Source organism: Lepidochelys kempii, chromosome 6 (assembly GCF_965140265.1).
Source record: "Lepidochelys kempii isolate rLepKem1 chromosome 6, rLepKem1.hap2, whole genome shotgun sequence".
Taxonomy (NCBI): domain Eukaryota; kingdom Metazoa; phylum Chordata; order Testudines; family Cheloniidae; genus Lepidochelys; species Lepidochelys kempii.
The window spans coordinates 60,082,290-60,101,286 of NC_133261.1; the positions used below are offsets into that span (position 1 = coordinate 60,082,290).

General features: G+C 46.6%; 2 protein-coding genes across 22 annotated transcripts in view; one reads left to right on the forward strand and one right to left on the reverse strand.

Moving 5' to 3' along the window:
* LARGE2 (LARGE xylosyl- and glucuronyltransferase 2) overlaps nucleotides 1–18,997 on the forward strand; it is a 118,524-nt gene that overhangs the window by 87,154 nt on the left and 12,373 nt on the right. For 2 of the 10 annotated variants that reach the window (XM_073348122.1, XM_073348124.1), the window contains exon 20: nucleotides 677–6,522. The exons of 4 other annotated variants lie outside the window; for them this stretch is intronic. In XM_073348122.1, coding sequence (XP_073204223.1) covers nucleotides 677–681 — 5 coding nt within the window. In that variant the 3' untranslated portion in view covers nucleotides 682–6,522. Of the gene's footprint in view, nucleotides 1–676; nucleotides 6,523–18,997 lie in introns of those variants that run through there. 4 more of the 10 variants (XM_073348120.1, XM_073348126.1, XR_012159406.1 and 1 more) reach the window with 3 other exon arrangements.
* The window catches only part of PHF21A (PHD finger protein 21A), a 259,275-nt gene that overhangs the window by 39,685 nt on the left and 200,593 nt on the right, over nucleotides 1–18,997 (reverse strand). For all 12 annotated transcript variants that reach the window (XM_073348143.1, XM_073348152.1, XM_073348148.1 and 9 more), the window contains one exon: nucleotides 6,263–6,445. In XM_073348143.1, the coding sequence (XP_073204244.1) occupies nucleotides 6,263–6,445 (183 nt within the window). The remainder of the gene's footprint in view (nucleotides 1–6,262; nucleotides 6,446–18,997) is intronic.

Sequence of the window (18,997 nt, forward strand, 5' to 3'; positions counted from 1 at the left end):
AGTTACAAAACTTTAAAAAATCAGGAAACTTTAAAAAGAGGCAAATATTTTACTTTTCCTAGTAGGTACAGAGGCTTTTCTCTTTTAGGAGAGAAGGCACGTTTTGTTAGTCAGTAGAAACATGGCAGAGTGTGATTGGTAGCGAGCAGAGGTTCTCCAGATTTATATCAGTGTAACTGAGATTAGAATAGTTTTTAGGATGCAACACTGTTCATTCATTCTGTTCCAATGGCAGTGTCCCTTGCCCCTCAGCTTATTGATGTTGTCCAAGTGCCATTGTTCTTATTCATAGAATCCAACCCCAAAAGGGACCATTATAACCTCCTGTGCAACAAAGTCTCACTTCCTGTGCAACAAAGACCATAGAACTTCCCAAAGATAATTCCTAGAGCAGAGCTTCTAGAAAAAACATCCAATCTTGATTTAAAAATGGCCAATGATGGAACATTCACTACAACCCTTAGTAAATTGTTCCAGTGGTTAATTACCCTCACTGCTAAAAATGTACATCTTATTTCTAGTCTGAATTTGTCTAGCTTCAACTTCTAGCCATTGTATCAAGTTATAACTTTCTCTGCTGTCTTGAAGAGCCCACTATCAAATATTTGTTCTCCATGTAGGGCACTTAAGGACTGTGATCAAGACACCCCTTAACTTTCTTTGTTAAATTAAATAGATTGAGCTCCTTGAATCTATCGCTGTAAGGCAGGTTTTCTAATCCTTCAACCATTCGCTGGCACTTCTCTAAACCCTCTCCAATTTATCAACATCCTTCTTGAATTCTGGACACTAGAACTGGGCACAGTAAACCAGCAGTGGTCACACCAACGCAAAATACAGAGGTAAAATAATGTCTCTGCTCCTACTTGAGATTCATCATGACAGATATGACAGCATCTTCCAATAACCTGGGAAAACTTTATTCAGGTCCCACGGAGGGACGGGGTCCCGGATGTGGGGTAGAGGCACTTCAGGCCCTTGAGGAACCTGACCTTCATGTCCTGAGTGAAAACCGACCTGCCCTGGAGTGGTGGATGGAAGGCTGAAATAGCAGCCAAGTGGACCTTAATGGACGAAAGAGACAGGCCGTGAAGATACAGAAGATAGTCTAGGATTGACTGCAGTGAGGCTTGCTCAGGCTGAATACCTTTATTCGAGGTCAAGCATGTGAACTGCTCCCATTTGGCCAGGTACAGGGCTTTCTGCTGCACAACACGACCTGTTGGACACCAGTCGAGCATCTTGCTCCTCCGCATTTAACCATGCAGCAGCCAAGCTGTCAGGTACAGAGCTGTGAGGTTTGGGTGCAGATAACTGCCATGGTTCTGGGACAGCAGGTCCGGCTGGAGGAGCAGCAGCTGTAATGGGGTAATGGACGCAAAAAAGTCCACTCGGGGAGTCCCCCATCTCTGGAAGGTGACGCTTACCACCTCCGAATGGAGCAAACCATTCGCATCCCTGGCCCCGGGGAGGTGTGCAGCTAAGGGATGAATGGCATGCTGAACACAAAAGTTCCACAGCCTGAGAGCTTCTTGGCAAAGGACTGACGATCGGGATCCGCCTTGCTTGTCAATATAGAACATTGTGGCGGTGTTGTCTGTCAGGATCTGAACCAACCTGCCCTTTATATGAGGAAAGAAAGCTTGGCAGGCCAAGCAAACCACTCTGAGCTCTGACATTTATGCGTAGGAAGCAATTGTTACTCAACCAACAACCTTGCATGCTGAGATTTTCCATGTGGGCTCCCCACCCCAGACAGGGTGACAAGATGACAAGAACAAAATATCGGGACACATGGGGGGGCAGCCACAGGCTCAAGCCCGCCACCAGGGCTAGCTCTAGGTTTTTTGTTGCCCCAAGGGGGAAAAAAAAAAAAAAAAAAAAAGCCAGAGTGCCGCCGAAGCAAAATATCAGGACAAATGGCGTCCCGACCGTACATCGGTCGGGACGCGGGACAAACAACTAAATATCGGGACGTCTGCTCACCCTAACCCCAGATCTGAGGCATTGTAGACTAGGGTAACCGACGGGGCCAGAGACGCAAAGGGGACTCCCTCCAACACAGATATGAGATTCAAACACCATGTGAGTGATGACAGTATGTGGTTCGGTACCTAGACTACAAGGTCTATGTTGTGTCTGTTGGGGATACAGACCAACCCCAGCTAAGCCTGTAGGGGCCTGAGGCGAATCCATGCGTAGCGGACCACGTAAGTACAGGCTGCCATGTGACCCAACAACCTGAGCGATGGTGAGAGGGTGGCCTCGCATGCATGAGATCAGGTCTGTGACGGCTCGGAATCGGGCTCCGGAGAGGAAGGCTCTGGACCAAGTAGAGTCGAGGACTGCTCCAATGAACTCTATACGCTGCACCAGAACTAAAGTTGATTTTTTTCTTGTTTATTAACGGACCTAGATCATGACAGGTGGAGTGAACCAGAATGAGGTGCAGCTGCACCTGATTCCAGGATTGGCCTTTGATGAACCAGTCATTGAGGTACAGATAAGTCTGAATACCCCAATGCCTTAGGTAAATGGCCACTGATGGCATGCATTTTGTAAACACTTTCGGGGCTGAAAAAAGACCAAAGGGTAGTGCTGTGAACTGAAAACAGCACTGGCCCAGCATAAAACGGAGGAACTTTCTGTGTCCTTGGAAGATGGAGATATGGAAATATGCATTCTTTAAGTTGAGGGCAGCATACCAGTCTCCCAGATACAGGGAGGGAATAATGGAGGCCAAGGAAACCATGTGGAACTTCAACTTTTTGAGATGCTTGTTGAGGTGTCGCAGGTCTAGGATGGGTCGCAGGCCCCCTTTTGCCTTCAGGATTAGGAAATAATGGAAGTATAACCCTTTTCCCCGCATTTCCCGAGGGACCTCCTCTACTGCCCCCATTTTGAGGAGGTGGTCTACCTCCTGGGAGAGGAGTTGCTCATGAGAAGGGTCCTTGAAGAGGAACGGCAAAGGGGGACGGAGGGAGGGGAGGCTAAGAACTGTAGGGTGTAGCCTGAAGATATTACGTTGAGCATGCAACGGTCCGAGGTTATTTGGGACCAGGTTGACTGGAAGGGCCGCAACGGTTGAGGAACAAATAGGAGGGTGGATCTTGGAATATGACTGGGGTGCAATCCTTGAGCACACCCTCAGAATGCCTGTCTTTGGCTCCCATGGTGTCTTGAAGGGCTGGGCTAAGCAAGCGAATGGGAGGACGAGGGGCATTGTCATTTAAACCCCTTGTCTCTGTCCTTTCTCCTATAAGTGCCCTTCTGGGGACGCTCCCAGGACCTAGGAGGAGAAAGAGGAGAGAACTGCTTCCTAGCCTGCTGTGGAGCATGAAGGCCCAGGGAGTGGAGGGTGGCATGGGAGTTTAAGGTCATGCAGCCTTGCACCCATGAGCTCAGAGAAGAGCCCCTGCTCCCTCATACGGGAGGTCCTGGAGAGTGGGCTGCATCTCCTCGGATAAACCCAAGGATTGCAGCCAAGAGCTGCGCCTCATCACCACTGCAGAGGGAACAACCCTGGTCACCAAGCCCCTTGCGTCCTAGGCCATCTCGAGGGTGCCCCTCACCATTGATTTGCCCTCCTCCACTATTGTGGCCAACTCCTGGGTGTGGTCCTGTGGGAGGGCCTCCTCGAACTTGCCAAGGGAGTTCCACAGATTAAAACTGTACCTGCCCAACAGGGCCTGGTGGTTGGACACCTGAAATTGCAGACTGGCCATCGAATAAATCTTTCTGTTAAAAAGGTCCAGTCTCTTGGAGTCTTTATTCTTAGGTGTGCTGCTCACCTGTCCCTGCCTGTCCCTCTTGTTGACTGTGGACACAACCAGAAACCCAGCAGGTGGGTGCATACAGAGATATTCACACCCCTCTGTGGGGACATAATACTTCTTTTCTGCCTTTTTGGAAGTGGGCAGAATGGAAGAGGTCTGCCACAACTCCTTAGTGATCCCGAGGACCCTTGGGTGGACTGGCAGCATGATGCGGGCCGAGGCAGTGGAAGATATGACATTGAAAAGGTCACCCACTTGCCACCAACTCCTTAGTTTTCAGGTTTAAGTTGTCACCCACTCTTAAGGAGAGCGTGGTGCTCTTTAAAGTCGTTGGGGGGAGACTATCAGTCTGGGAGGGCCCTGCCACCGCTTTATGCAGCAACAAAGACGATGAGAGCATTGCAGGTGGAGGGGTGGGTTCCCCTTTCCCTTCTGGGGATGGCTCCCTAGGCATTGGCACCTGTTGTGCTGTCCCCATGTCAGATTCTGCACTGTGCTCCGAACCCGGTGCTAGGTGTCGTTTGTCCGAGGCGGCTAGGGAGGAGTGGTGGGAGTATGCAACCGGCATCATTCGTATACCCCAAGGATTCCAATAAGGCCATTAAGCCGGCCACTGGCCCTGCTGCCATGCCGCCACCGCAGATGTCGTGCAGATCTCTGGTGCCGACTGAAAGCCATACTTCCTTGGTGAGGGACTGAATTCTGGCTCCGACTCGGACCAATCACCTTCCAGTGACCAAGGTGGGGCTCTGGAGGCCTGTGTCTGCTGGCTGACCCTTGCTGGAGACCGATGCTGAGAGGATGGGGATCGGCATCTGTCCATTGAGCGGTACTGGGACAGCGGAGACCAGTGCTGCGATGGTGAGCGGTCCTACACTGGTGGGGATCGATGCCTGGGAGATCATCTAGGTGATAGGGATCTGCGCCAGGGTGATCTCTGGTGAGAGGCTGGCCGATACTGAGAGAATGGAGATCAGTGCCTCGATTCCAGTGTTCCATGCCTTGTAAAAGGAGGGCATGGTGCTGGAGAACTGGGTCTTCTGGCTGGAGACCGAGGTTGCAGGGCTGGGGTCCTAGGTCATGGAGATGCTTTTCGGGCACCACCAAGGGGGAATGGTACCAGGCGGAGTGCTCCACACCAATGCTGCGGTGCTGGAAGCGGAGTCCGATTGTGAGGCTTCCGACGCCGGACGAAGTGCAGCCTCCATGAGAAGGGCTTTCAAACGGATATTCCACTCCTTCTGGGTTTTGAGACAAAAGTTCTTGCAAATCCCACGCTTGTTTTTTATATTGAATTCTCCCAAGCACTTCAAACAGCTGCTGTGGGGGTCACTAACAGACATTGGCCTGTTGCATGACGAACACGGTTTGAAGCCTGGGGAATGGGGCATGCCCTACTCTGGGGCAAAGTCCCAGTGAGGACTTCAGCAACTAAACTAACATTTAACTTAATGGCTAACTACTTAAGAACTATATACAAAGATGACAGACAATGGGCTATTAAGAACTGCTAACACTCTAGCAATGCAAGATAAGGTGCTCTGACCAACTATCAGGGATGGTAAGAAGGAACTGAGAGGGCACAGGGTCAGTAGTGCCTAATATACCGATGCATGAACATGGCACTCCAGTGTGCCACTGCCAACCCTATGGATACCGCTAAGGCAAAAATCTCCAACGACGGTGCACATGGGCATGTGCACACCTAGAAAGGATCGACATGAGCAAGCACTCGAAGAAGAACTATTACTCTGATTCATCAAAACACTAAAGCATATACTTAACTTCAAGTACTTCAGTATTTTATTGAACTGGGACTTATGAGATCACAGAACACCTAGTTCTAAGTATAAGTTTTACATGAAGAGTAGACCTTGAAGGTTTAAAAAAAAGAATCGTATACTTCAGGGAACTCCAAGAGTGAATGCTACCATACTCCTATGTAAACATGACCTGCTCTACAGTGCATTGTGTTTTGACCTCTGCTCTTCTGTGCAACTGAACTAGAAAACTGTTCCACTGTATGGGGTGAGTCATACTGATATAACAGACCTTAACTGCTTCTTCAGACTCACTATGTATAGATGCCTTATGGGCTACAATTCTTGCCCTTGCATACTAGAAGAAATACTGGTTAACATTTACTTTTTAGAAAGGTGGTACTTCCTCCATTCCTGAACTTGGAGGTTCTGAACCTGCTTTTAACAGAAATAACAAAAATCATAAACTGCAATTTATTTTGACTTTGGTTAGAAGTGACAGCAAAAGAAGGGACCAGGAACAGAACCCCACTTGTATGTGCACAAAGGGGCAAATCCATTTGCGCAGAGGGCCACCACAAGGCCTACACACCATTTAAGTCCCACTTGAACTCTGTTTCAAGGACTTAAATTAGCCTTTATGCTCATCCATCTGCACAGAGATGAATTTCACCCTAAATAAACAACATGCCCTACATATCACAGAAAGGCTTCCAGTGTTTTTACCTGTGATCCAATCAGGTTTGGAGAGGGTGCAGTAGACTGCTGCTGCTGAAGTTGTTGTAGTGGTTGCTGTTGTGGATTTTGTAGTTTGTTTTCTGACTGTACCAATGGCTGTATTTGAAACTTATTATCTGGCTGTTCCTGCTTTACAATCAGATTCTTCCGCAGCTGTTCCACCACTCTCTTCTACCAGATGAACAGAAACACAAACAGAAATGGTTATAGAATTTAGTTGCATATATATATATATTAAATAAATAAATAAATAAGAGAATAATGTTTTAGGACCTTTTCTACTGGATTATGGAGGCAAAACGCAAAGGATTCATATTGTCACTTTGGTAAGAGAAATACGTCATATGTTTAGAAATAAAAGAAATCCTGACCCCACCACTGCCTAAAATAAATCCTTTTCTCCCACACGGCTTAAGAAGAAAGAGTAAAGTGTTTACTGAAAAAGTCTTGTTCAGAAGTTCCAGCAGGATTTCTTTTTTTAGGATTTGGGAACCAGCGTGGTCTAGTAGATGGAACACTGGATTGGGACTCATGAGACAGGGGTTTTATTCCCAACCCTACCATTCGCCTAATGGGTGACTTGCCTCCATGCTTTGGAACAGGGGCTTTAAGTTTAGCAGGGGTGTTGCCCTCGTGACAGAGATGGGCTTTTTGCTGTCCCTATGAAAACCACCAAAATTTGGCCAATTCATAAGCTTCTGAAAATCGCAGTTGGCACATGATCAATACAGACTTATTAAGAGTCTCAGAGTTGGCACTGATTGCTCCTCTGTCCCAGTCTCATCCTGCACTGAGAACTGGATGAGACATGGATCCCTCAGAAGAAGCAGGCAAGCCTTCTTAACTAGTCTGCTAGCTCCTGATTGGTCACTTTCTCCAGGCCCATCTCGGCCTCTGGAGGACTAAATCTTGTTGGTAGCCTGGTCTGAACAGGTTTACTTTTAGCTGGGAGTGTCAGGGCACTGACACTTCCAGCAGGGGTGCAGAGAAGGCCTGATAGACCTCATCACACACCTCCCCCTGCAGAACGAGCTTTAGGGCCCAATCTCCCACTTCTGCAATAAGCCCACTATCTTGGGGAAAGGAAACTGCACCTTGATGATGTGAACCCCTTTGGTTTTGCACATGAAAGGCACATTGTTGCAGCACCAAATACCACTGAGTAACACCAGGATTATTGTCCTTCATCGTCTGCAACCATTTAAATGATGCATGATCCATTATTAGGTCAAGGGGAACCCCTAAAAGATAATGTTGTTAAGGCCCTACAGCCAATCTGATGGCCAAGCACTCCTGCTTGATGGTGGAGTATCTAATCTCTCCTCACTGCAGTTTCCAATTTAGGTATAATACTGGATGTTCCACACCTTGAGAACTATATGAAAACACTGTTCCCAAAGCAACTGGGGAAGTTTGAATTTGCAGTAAAAACGAGCATGAGTAGTCCAGGCACCGAAGAAAGTTGACATAGGATAATGAGGTTACCTACCTGTAACTGAAGGTTCTTTGAGATGTGTGGTCCCTATCTGTATTCCACTGAGCATTATGCCCATGCACCATGCGCCCGGAGCCGGACCTTTTGAAAGTAGTACTGTTCAGCTGTCCGTGTATGCGCCATGGTCTTGCCTGAGGTGATAAAGGGATGGTTGGGCCACCGGCGTCTCCAGTTCCTTCTCTACCACAGAGCTGTTGAATCCGCAGCAGAGGGAAGGAGGAAGATAGGTTTGCAATACAAATAGGGACCACACATCTCAAAGAACCTCCAGTTATGGGTAAGTAATCTCATTTTCTTCTTCAAGCCATGGTCCGTATGGTATTCCACTGAGGGTGAGTAACAAATAACCAAGAGTCCATTGCAGAATCATGCACTAGAGTGTAGTGTGTGGAAAAGGTGTGTACTGAACTCCATGTGGCTGCCTTGCATATATCTGTGAAGGGCACATTGTGGAGTGCGGCTGTAGTTGATGCTTGTGATCTCATGGAATGGGCCCGAATCCCTCGAGGTGGGGATCATCCTGATAACTGATAGCAGTGCATAATGCACCCCGAGACCCACTTGGAGATTCTCTGGGTGGAAATGACTTGCCCTTTCATTCTCTCCACCATGGCAATGAAAAACCCAGGGGATTTCCTATACAGCTTTGTCTGCTCAAGGTAAAAAGCCAATGCCCTTCGAATGAGTGAAGCCTTCTTTTCTCATTCGAGGCTTGAGTAAGAAGGTAGGTAATTGAGGTCGAATTGGGAAGCCACCCCGGGTAGGAACTTGGGGTGAAGGCATAAAGAGATCTTGTCTTTATGGAAAGTAGTAAAGGAGGGGTTAGCCATCATGGCTCCCAGTTTGCCAATCAGCCTAGCCATAACCCATGGACGGTGCAGAGTACTTCTGAGACTTGGAGGAAGACTTACTGCCATGGTTATGTGCATCCTTCCTTGGTTCATGGCTAAGCCCCAGTGTGGGGTTCTTAGCACTGGTACCAACGGAGCCTGATGCAGGTTCTGCGGCAGAAGGGGCATGCTTCGCCTATTCAGGCTGATGTACTGGGGGGGCAAGGGAAGGGGGTTCCCCATCCAAGATCTAATACTGCTCCCATGGCAGCCTCCATAAGGTCTTTCCTAAAACGGAGACTCTGGTTCTCCCAAGTATGGGCAGGAGAGGCACATACTTCACCTGGACGCAATATGGGCTTCCCCTAAGCAGTACAAACAGCGGTGGTGCTCGTTGGTGATGGAAAACTAGTGAGGGCAGGAAGGACAGGTTTTGAAACCCAGTGTCTTCAGCATAATCCAGTACCCAGCCCCACATTACGGAGGTGGAAGCGGGGGCGGGGGTGTAAAGTTGGGGGAAACACTGTCGAAGTGGCGTCCCAATTTCTAAATCAGGTATGAAAGAAAGAATCGAAGAAAAACCAAAAAATAAATGCAGGAACAGATAAGAAATTTAAACTACAAACAACACTAACGATAGTTTTGGAAAGTTCATCACGAGGATGATAGGAGTAGAAGCTCCGACTTGGATCATGTGGCCTTGAGAAGGAACTGGAGACGCTGGCAGCCTGTCGCACCGTTTATCACCTCTGGTGAGACGAGGCAGAATAGGGCACATGCTTAGACCACAGAACAGTACTACTTTCAAAAGCTTTGGCTCCAGGCATATGGTGCATGTGCTTAACCCTCAGCGGAATACAGACAGGGACCATCACTTGAAGAAGAAAGTCTTTATTTTGGTAAAGGGCTTGTTACATTCAGTTATCCACTGGATTGCTCTGGTTGCAGTGGCTTTCATGAGATCTGCCAAAAGAGCTGCAAAATGGGATATGAACCTTCAGTAACAGCTTGTCAATCCCAAGAAAACCTGTACCTGTTTCTTGGGTGTGAGAACGCAGGCCGTCAGTCTTATCTCATTTCCTATGAGACAGCCTAGGCCTGAGACCACCACTGCTTCAGGAAAACCCAGGCAACCAAAAAGGCCTGATAGATCCCATCACAGGCTCCTGCAGGACAGTGGGGTGGGAGGAGGTATTGTTTCATGATTTCTGTGTGTATATAAAGTCTGCTGCAGTTTCCACGGTAAACATCTGATGAAGTGAGCTGTAGCTCACGAAAGCTCATGCTCAAATAAATTGGTTAGTCTCTAAGGTGCCACAAGTCCTCCTTTTCTTTTTGCGAATACAGACTAACACGGCTGTTCCTCTGAAACCTGTCTTTGTATGCATTATGACGGTCCTAATTAAATGATTTCACACTATATTTTCCACAGACCCCTATCTCATTCAGAGTACAGAATGGACAGTGTGCCCCTTTTCTTTTTGCGAATACAGACTAACACGGCTGTTCCTCTGAAACCTGTGCTTAGTGACTGTATTGTTACTCAATATTCTTTTTATCCTCCTCATTCAAAGTGTGGCTTCAGGTCTTATCTATTATACATCATCCAACCCATGGGCAGTGGGTCACATAGGCAGGGGGAGGCGTTGCCGCCCCAAACAACCAGGCATGACCCCACCCCCTGCTGTGACGCTGCAGCTCCAGTAGTCCTCCTGGCTCCCAATCCAGCCCCCCAGTACTCTGGGTCTGGGGCCGTGCCTTCCCACACTCCGGAGCTGGGGAGGCTTGGCCATGTGCTGCCCTCCCTCCCATGCTCCAGGACTGGGGCTGCACGCTGCCCGCCCTCCTGAGCTGTGGAGGATGGGGCCACGCACCGCTTGCCTTCCTGCTCCCCCGGGTTGAGAGGATGGGGCCGTGCGCTGTCCACTCTCCCAGCGCGCCTTTGGGGCTGGGGTGCTAGCTGTGGAAGTGGGCCAGCGGCTGTGGGGGAGAGGGGGGCGGCGGCTTTGATGGGAGGTGGGGCTGGACTCCAGCGGGGCCTTGGCCGGAAGGGGCAGGGTTGGGGTTTAGCCTCCTCCAGCCAGTGGTTCACGTGCCACCCATGATCCAACCCCTGTACTGAATGCAAAACTATTAATTTGCTCATGGGCATTTCCAAGGTGCATTCACTGTACTATCCAAGTATTTCACAGACATCAATGAATTTATTTTCAAAACCCTTATGCAGAGGAGGTGGCATTATTATCCCCATTTTATAAATTGGTAACAGAGGCATAGAGAAATTAAGGTAAAAAATGTCTACTAATTTGGGTAGGACACCTAGGGCCTGATTTTTCAGACTACTTAGCATTTTTAATCATTGTGTGCATTCAAAATACAGCCCCAATCAAGGAGTACTCAGAAGTTCTGCAAATATCGCCCCTGTTGTTTGGGCACCCAGAAAATTCATTATACATCTTTCAACATCTAAAACAGATGAGGATGGGATTGTACAGACAACAGCTTCATGCACTACACAACCCCGATTCATTCCCAGAATATACAGTATTCTGTGGACTGAACGAGACAGTGGAAAAAATAGTATGTGATCATGTAATTAAATACTGGATACCTCAAAAAACTCACAGTTAAACAGTAAGCGAATCTCAGTTTTAACTACAGTAGAACTCCTGCTCTACTTAAGGGGTCCAAATGAAGGCTGCACAGGCATCCTTAATTCTGACATTTCCTAACTTCTGATTCCTTGACTTTGCAACTTCAACATTTTTTCATGTATTTTTAAAAATTTTAATTATTACCACCACCACCACAAAGAAGGTCTAGTAGGGCAAACAGTTTTGATGACCGGTGGGGGGAGAAATCATGGTACAGGCATTTTTTGCGGGGGGAGGGTAAAGATTTCCTACTACTTTATAGATTTTATGAAAGGTAAGGATGACTTAATATAAAGGTCCCTCTCCTGATAGGTTTTCTTCATCCTCAGAGGATCACTTTACAGGCTGAAGGACTGATTAGCTGCCTCACATGGGCAACCTGCGCTCAAGGATAAGCTCAGCTTCACACTCGCACCTTAGGGCAGGCTAGGGTTGGGAACAACATGAATGGGATACTTTCAGTCTTTTGGGTGGCACAGGAAAAGGCTATCTTACTTTCCACATACCCCCTCCCATGGTCAATTTAGGGCAGATTCAAAGTCTCAGGAGAAACAAGTAAATCCCTCTTGACTATGAGGTCAAATGCTCCAATCCAACTCTACAGCGTGCCCGCCTCAAGAGCAATGAAATAAATGGGAAGAATGGTGGCCTAGTAGAAAGGGTTCAGCTAAAATTGGAATGGAGTAGATAAATTTTAATGGAATTAAATTCCATTGGATATGCAATGCCATCAAAATCAAATCGCTTTGTGAAACTGAATCGATTTTGCTGGAATTTTGTTTTTTAAAACCAAGAAAGAAAAGTTCTAACAATGTCAAAAATATCCTGTTTTGATATTTTTGGAATGAATCATTTTGATTTTTTGATTTGAAACTAATTTTTACTTTCTGTTATGGTATACTATAATACAAAATTCTAAAAAGTCAAAATTGAAATAAAACATTTTGAGTTACCCGAAACAATTTTTTGGAAGGGGAGAAGGGGGAAATTTTCCTTTGCGGAGAACTTTGAAATTTTTGGTTTTTGCACCAATTTGGAACAAAGCTAAATTTTGCAAACTGAAATTCTTTTGCAAAACAGAACTTCTGTCCTCTACACAACTCTAGCTATAATAATCTATGCTTTTGATTCCAAATTCCCTGCCTAAGGGAAATTAAGACTACGTTCGCACCTACCAACCTCCCAGAGAAAGAAAGCAGTCGGTGTGGAATGCCAAATTGGAGGGTTTCATATCTGTAACTTTAAAAAGTAGATCAGAGAGACTGTCCACTAGAAAGGAAATTCAACTCTTGTTAGGTACACAATGAAACTTGTGAATTCACATTATTGACCTTTTTGCAAATGACTGAATTCAGCAACTATCAAGTGTATCAAGCAAAAGCTATTTGGCTGCTAAAAATGCTCTTTGATATTCTGAGAGTCAGCTGACAACTCTCTCCACAGTTGTATGCCAGATACTTGAGATTAAAAGAAAAGCAGATCCAAAGCCACAGAAAAATTGGGAGTTTGAAAATGACCAAAGTGAAAATTAACAACTTCCTATTGTATTCACAAAAGTGCCAAAAACTGCCAAGGACTAACAATGCCTGAATCTGTTTCCTCCTACAGCACACAGTAAAGACAGTAGTGTAAAAAATATTTTTTTAATTCAAGAATTTTATATGGAGACTTAACTGGTCTGTGTCTGTCAGCCCATTCATAATTTAACAATTTAACAATAATCTAAAATTGCTTTCTGAAAACATCAACCATGGTAACAAGCTAAAGTGCCATGTCAGCAAGCAGAGACAGGAACTGAGAGAACAAATTTCCAGAAAGTAACCCGAATTGAGGGGGAGGAGAGGAGAACACAGCAGAGGACAAAATATAAACGCAAATTTGTAATACCTGCCAAAAATGAACTCCACATAAAAACTGCACAGGAAACTAAAGAATTACTGTACCCGACACAAACAGGTCCATAAGAAGCCATCCATAAGAAATTCAGTGATAATGGTGTTCTTCTACTGATTTCCTAACTCAAGGAAACCAGCAGCAACCATGCAAGAACTCGTTCCCACAGTGTTCTTTACAACAGAAGGGAACAGTAGGAAAAGGAGAAAAAAAAGGCAGTTAGGCTTGTACTCCTAAACCATACAGTTACAGCAAGGTGACAGCCAATCAGAACAGGATTTCGGAGAGTAGGAGTCAAGTGAGTCACATCACATTCACAACTGATCCTCCCCCAGGTCCTGAAACAAAGCCCAGGAGATCTGGGGAGGGAAAAAAGGAGCGAAACACTTGCAAACTTTCATTATTACCCTGCAGGAAAAAGATGACTGCATATTTGGCACAGGACAGATAGTGTAAGCAGAAAAAACTTGTTTTGTTGGAAGTCTACTCTGGCTTTTTAGAGCATGCTGAGAGCTGCTTGATAGCCGCATTTTCTACCATCCATAATTATTATAAGGATATTCAGTTGGGAGGAACCACCAGTAAAACTGAAGTTTGTAGGAGAGACCAATAACTTCTGTCAGTTAAATTCCTTCTAACTGTCAATAAAAATACACCAGCATTGAAGCTACAAAATTACTCCACAGCCAGAGAGCCACAGAACAGTGTGTTCATTATTCATTACCAAGGGCAGCTGTGAATTGTACATACACAAATAATTTAGTTTCACCTGCAAAATCAGACAGTTTACTACACAACTCCTAAGGCACCTGTCCATATTAGAGCTCACAGCCATGTCTGAAACAGTTTTCAAACTTTGCTACAATGGGGCCAGTTTGTACCACACTGAAAACAATTACATTCTATGCAGTCAGATCCGTGAGGGCAAATCTTTGCACACTCATGGAGCCTATTGAAGTCAATGGTGATCTACCAGCCAAGTGCAAGTGTAATGCTGACAGATACCAGTCATCAACAGGCGGGATCAAACCTAGGACTCCTGAAGCTCAGGTGTATGAGCCATTACTGCATGAGCTAAAAGCCACATGCCTTTTCAGGGCCGCCCAGAGGATTCAGGGGGCCTGGAGTCTTTGGCAGCGGGGGTTCTTCTGCTCCGGGTCTTCGCCAAAGACATGGAGCGGAAGGACCCCCCACCGCCGAATTGCCGCTGAAGACCCAGAGTGGAAGAAGCGGCAGCAGGTCCTTCACTCTGGGTGTGTTCGGCAGCACTGAAAGACCCCCCCCCACTGCCAAATTGCCACCAAAAACTCTTGTGGGGACCCCTGAAAACTCTCGTGGGGGCCCCTGCGGGGCCCAGGGCCTGGGGCAAATTGCCCCACTTGCCCCCCCTCTGGGCGGCCCTGTGCCTTTTAGCTAAGGCTGTAACAGACTCATCCATCTCTAGCTGGGCTAGGTGACAACAGAGGGGGACACAGAGCCACACCAAGCAGGCCTGGGTTACACAAGGGTCCACCCACACAGCTCTGTTTGCAGGACTGGGGACTATATTCAACAATTGCAGTGGAACCTTGCTAGAGCTGGATTTGACAGCATAGTGGTTTGAAAAAAATCCCTATCCACTCTGGGGCATTAAATCACGCTAGAAGTGTGGTAAAAAAATAGTTCTCAACCTTGATGTTGCCAGGACTATGCTTAATCAGCTTTGAATCAGTTTGTGCTCCAGTACATACAAGTCTTCAGGGTAAATTTGCAATGACCACATGTTTCCTATTAAAATCAACAGGAATTACATATCTAAAACCCTGCACAACCCTTTGAAAATATCTCCTTAAGATCTGGAAGCCTAGACATTTGCAACTCTTTTGTCCCCGTTCTTATCTCTTTATTAACAGTTTCTTCACATTTTTAAACTCAGATAAACTATCAAACATAATTTGATAGTTTTTTCTGCATCAGACACACATAAGGAAAGGTTTCAAATATGTCCAAGTTCCCCTGTAGTTGCTTTTTCTCAATACTGGACATTTATGAAAAGTTGCCTGCTTCTCATCATTTTAAAATTGGTTGAATCCATCTGAAGCCAAATACCAACCACCCCTTTCCACCCATAAGAAAAGGGAAAATAATGGCTAGTCTACACTTAGAAGCATTACAGCGGTGCAGCCGCATTGCATTTGGTGAAGACACTATATGCTTATTCATACCCCCGAGTGACGTAAGTTATACCGACATAACCTGTAGTGTAGACAAGCACTTCCTTCACTTTATTTCTTTACTGTATTCTATCCAAAGAAGACCTGCCAGTCCTCTGCAGTGGCTACTATCAGACCACTTCAAAACCCATTTCTCAAACACTGCTTATTAAGTTTACTGCATAATTTCAGGGCTCCTAGTCCCTTGATGTCATCAGTAGGTTTCATTAAGCCCTGTTCACACTGAAGAGTTCAAAGAGTCCTTGGCATCTTACCTGAGTGTTTCTTACCCATTGTAATCGTTATCAATATTGATACACTCAGTGATGCTATTGACTCATTCATGTAGCAAGCCTGTTCCAAGAATTTTCAGGTCTCAGGCTGCAGAATTTTTCCTGGCTTCCATGATGCATAGGCCAGAAATTTTCTGGGCCACTATGGCCCTCCAGAAACACAAAAATATATTTTTTAAAACTGGGTCCACTCATTGTCCTCATCCAGATAATTCAGATGCAAAGGTTTTCATAAGATGCCCGTCAGGAATGCTCTCTGAAGCAGAACTATATTTTCCTCACTTTTAAAGTGCAACTTTATTTAAATTTTTAACCAATATTACACACACACACACACACACACACACACACACACACACAGTTCAAGGGATTTAACAACTTTTGCACCATGTCCCAAAATTCCCTTTGGTGATTTTGTATTTTCTTTTTAGAACACTCACCAAAAACTATTCCTATAAAAAAAGACATCCCATTTTTATTGTTTAAACATCAGAAACAGAGAGGGAGAATATTACAAGGCTATCCATTTTATACCTTTTTCTACCATGGAAACAAAGCTAGCTCTGTTTCAATGTACCAGCTGCCTGCTAGCGAGTTGCTGTAACTTTCCACCACATTCAGGAAGTGGACTATTAAGTCTACTCTACTACATTTTCACAATGCACTAGAAACATTCTTTATGATTTAAGATTTGCCAACTGCTGAGAATGAAACAGCAAGAGAAAACAACGATTTCAAATAATACCTGAACTCTTGTCTGGGAAAAAAAAAAGTATTTGCTGACTATGCCAGAATTTATTAAAGACAATCTCCTCTTCCTCCATTCCCTTCAAAACAATCCTGCTGTTACCGAATGGGAAATAGAACAGCTATGCTTTTAAATAAAACAGAAAGATACCAAAATGTACAATGTAGACAACAGAGCCGATTAAGGAACACTGCCACATATTTATTCTTTAAACTGGAAAATATTTACTAAAGCCATAATTTAGGAGTAGCAAAGCTAAATGCACATATATTTAATAAGGAGGACAAATGTACAACTATCAATAGTAAAAAAACAGTAATACAGTAAAAAATGAAGAACTGTATCAGTGAATATGACTGAGGATACAGAGATATAACGCAGGACTCTAGGCCAGAGGGGACAGAAATTATTCCACTGACAGAATGATTCAAGGTTTATAGAAATCTCTGAAATATTTGAATGGCTAGTCTGCACTTTTAGGAAACAATGCAGCAACTACTGTGCTGGTTTTAGCCTATAACCTTTTGTTAACAAAACTCAAGCCCACTCATTTAGAAAGCACTTGATTCTCTGAATACATATTTAGCAGGAAGTCAAGATTCCATGTATTATAGTATTGATTAAACCAGTGCTTATAGTTTATAGATTAATACCACTGCTGCCTTGTCCCTGCATACCTTGAGCAGGACCTTGTGTACCAAGGGGAGCGGGGGAAAAGCATACATCAAGCCCCCTCCCCACGGGATCGCAAATGCATCTGTGGCCCTGGAATGAGCAGAGCCGCGGGCACTGGGCATTGGCAAAGAGCAAAAGCACAACGTCCGCTCTGAGCATCCACTCGTGCATGCGATACGACCTGATGAGGTAGTCCGCCAGCTCGTTTTGCACCCCCGGGAGATATGATGCCTTGAGGTGAATGGCGTGGGCTATACAAAAGTACCAGAGGAGGAAAGCCTCGCGACAGAGCGGTGAGGAATGGGCCCCACCCTGCTTGTTTATATAAAACATGGCAGTAGTGTTTTCTGTCAGAACTGTCACGCTGTGATCACTCAGAGTGGCGTGAAAGGTCTGGCAGGCTAAACAAACAGCCCTGAGCTCCCTCACATTGATATGGAGCGACTGCTCTGCTCCAGACTACAAGCCCTGAGTCCTGAGGTCCCCCAGGTGAGTCCCTCCCATCCGTGGTCTGACGTGTCCATCACCAGCATCATGTCCAGTTGTGGGGTGGCAAAGAGGATGCCTTCGCAAGGCTGGGACTGCCACCACAGCAGGGAATCCAGCACGTCCCTTGGGGCTGTCACTACCAAGTCCCGGGGGTCCCTGCCTGGGCGGTACACCCGAGCGAGCCACGCCGGCATAGTCCTGAGTCTCAGTCTGGCATGCCTGACCACGTGCATGCACGCTGTCATGTGGCCCAGCAGCCGCAGGCAGCACCTGGCCGTTGTCATTGGAAACTGGCGAAGGGAGGCCATCGCTTGCTGGATAGCCCGGAATTAGGATACTGGAAGGCTTACCCTGGCCTGCACCACGTCCAGGACCACCCCTATGAATTCCACTTTCTGCATGGGCACGAGAGTGGACTTGGGGACGTTGACCAGGAGCCTCAGCTCACGGAACAATCTCCGGGCCACATCCACATGACCCCGCACTTCAGCTTCAGATCGACCTGCCAGGAGCCAGTCGTTGAGGTATGGGTAAACCCAGATCCTCTGCCTCCGTAAGACGGCTGCCACCACTGCCATGCATTTTGTAAACACCCATGGGTCCGCGGCTAGACCGAACAGGAGAACTGCAAACTGGTAATGTTCTTGGCCCACGGTGAAGCGCAGGAACCTCCGATGTGCTGGGTGGATGGCGATATGAAAGTACGCATCCTTCATGTCGAGGTCAGCATACCAGCCTCCCAGACCCAGGGAAGGGATGATGGTGCCCAGAGAGACTATGCAGAACCTGGCCTTGACCAGAAACTTGTTGAGCCTGTGCAGGTCTAAAATGGGACGAAGGCCCCCTCTGGCCTTGGGGATGAGGAAGTACCGGGAGTAGAAACCTTTCCCTCTTAGTCCATGCGGCACCGCCTCTACCAACCCCGCCTCCAGCAGCGAGCAAACCTCCTTCTCTAGGAGATGCTCGTGAGAGGGGTCCCTGAAGAGGGACGTGGAAGGGAGGGAGGAAAGAGAATTGCAGCGAGTACCCGTTCCATACCATGCATAAGACCCAACGGTCCAACATAATGCTGGACCACGCACGGGAGAAACGGGTCAGGCGGTTCAGGAAACAAGGGGACGGATCCGGTGACTGGACTGGTACACTGTCCTCAAGCGCACCTTCAAAAGCCTGGCTTAGTGCCCGGCTGGAATCTGTACTGACCTTGGTTCTGACCCGGTGCATTATTGTTGTTATTATTGCGCCGTTGCCTGTTATCCCTGCCTCGCCTACGGTAAGGTTCATGTCCTTGACGAGGCTGGTACTGGCACTGAGGGGGAGGCTGTGGCTTAAAGGGCTTCCTTTGCATCACTGGGGTGTGCATACCCAGTGACCTAAGTGTAGCCTTTGAGTCCCTGAGGCTATGCAGCCTCGCATCTGTCTGGTCCGAAAAGAGCCTGGACCCTTCAAAGGGG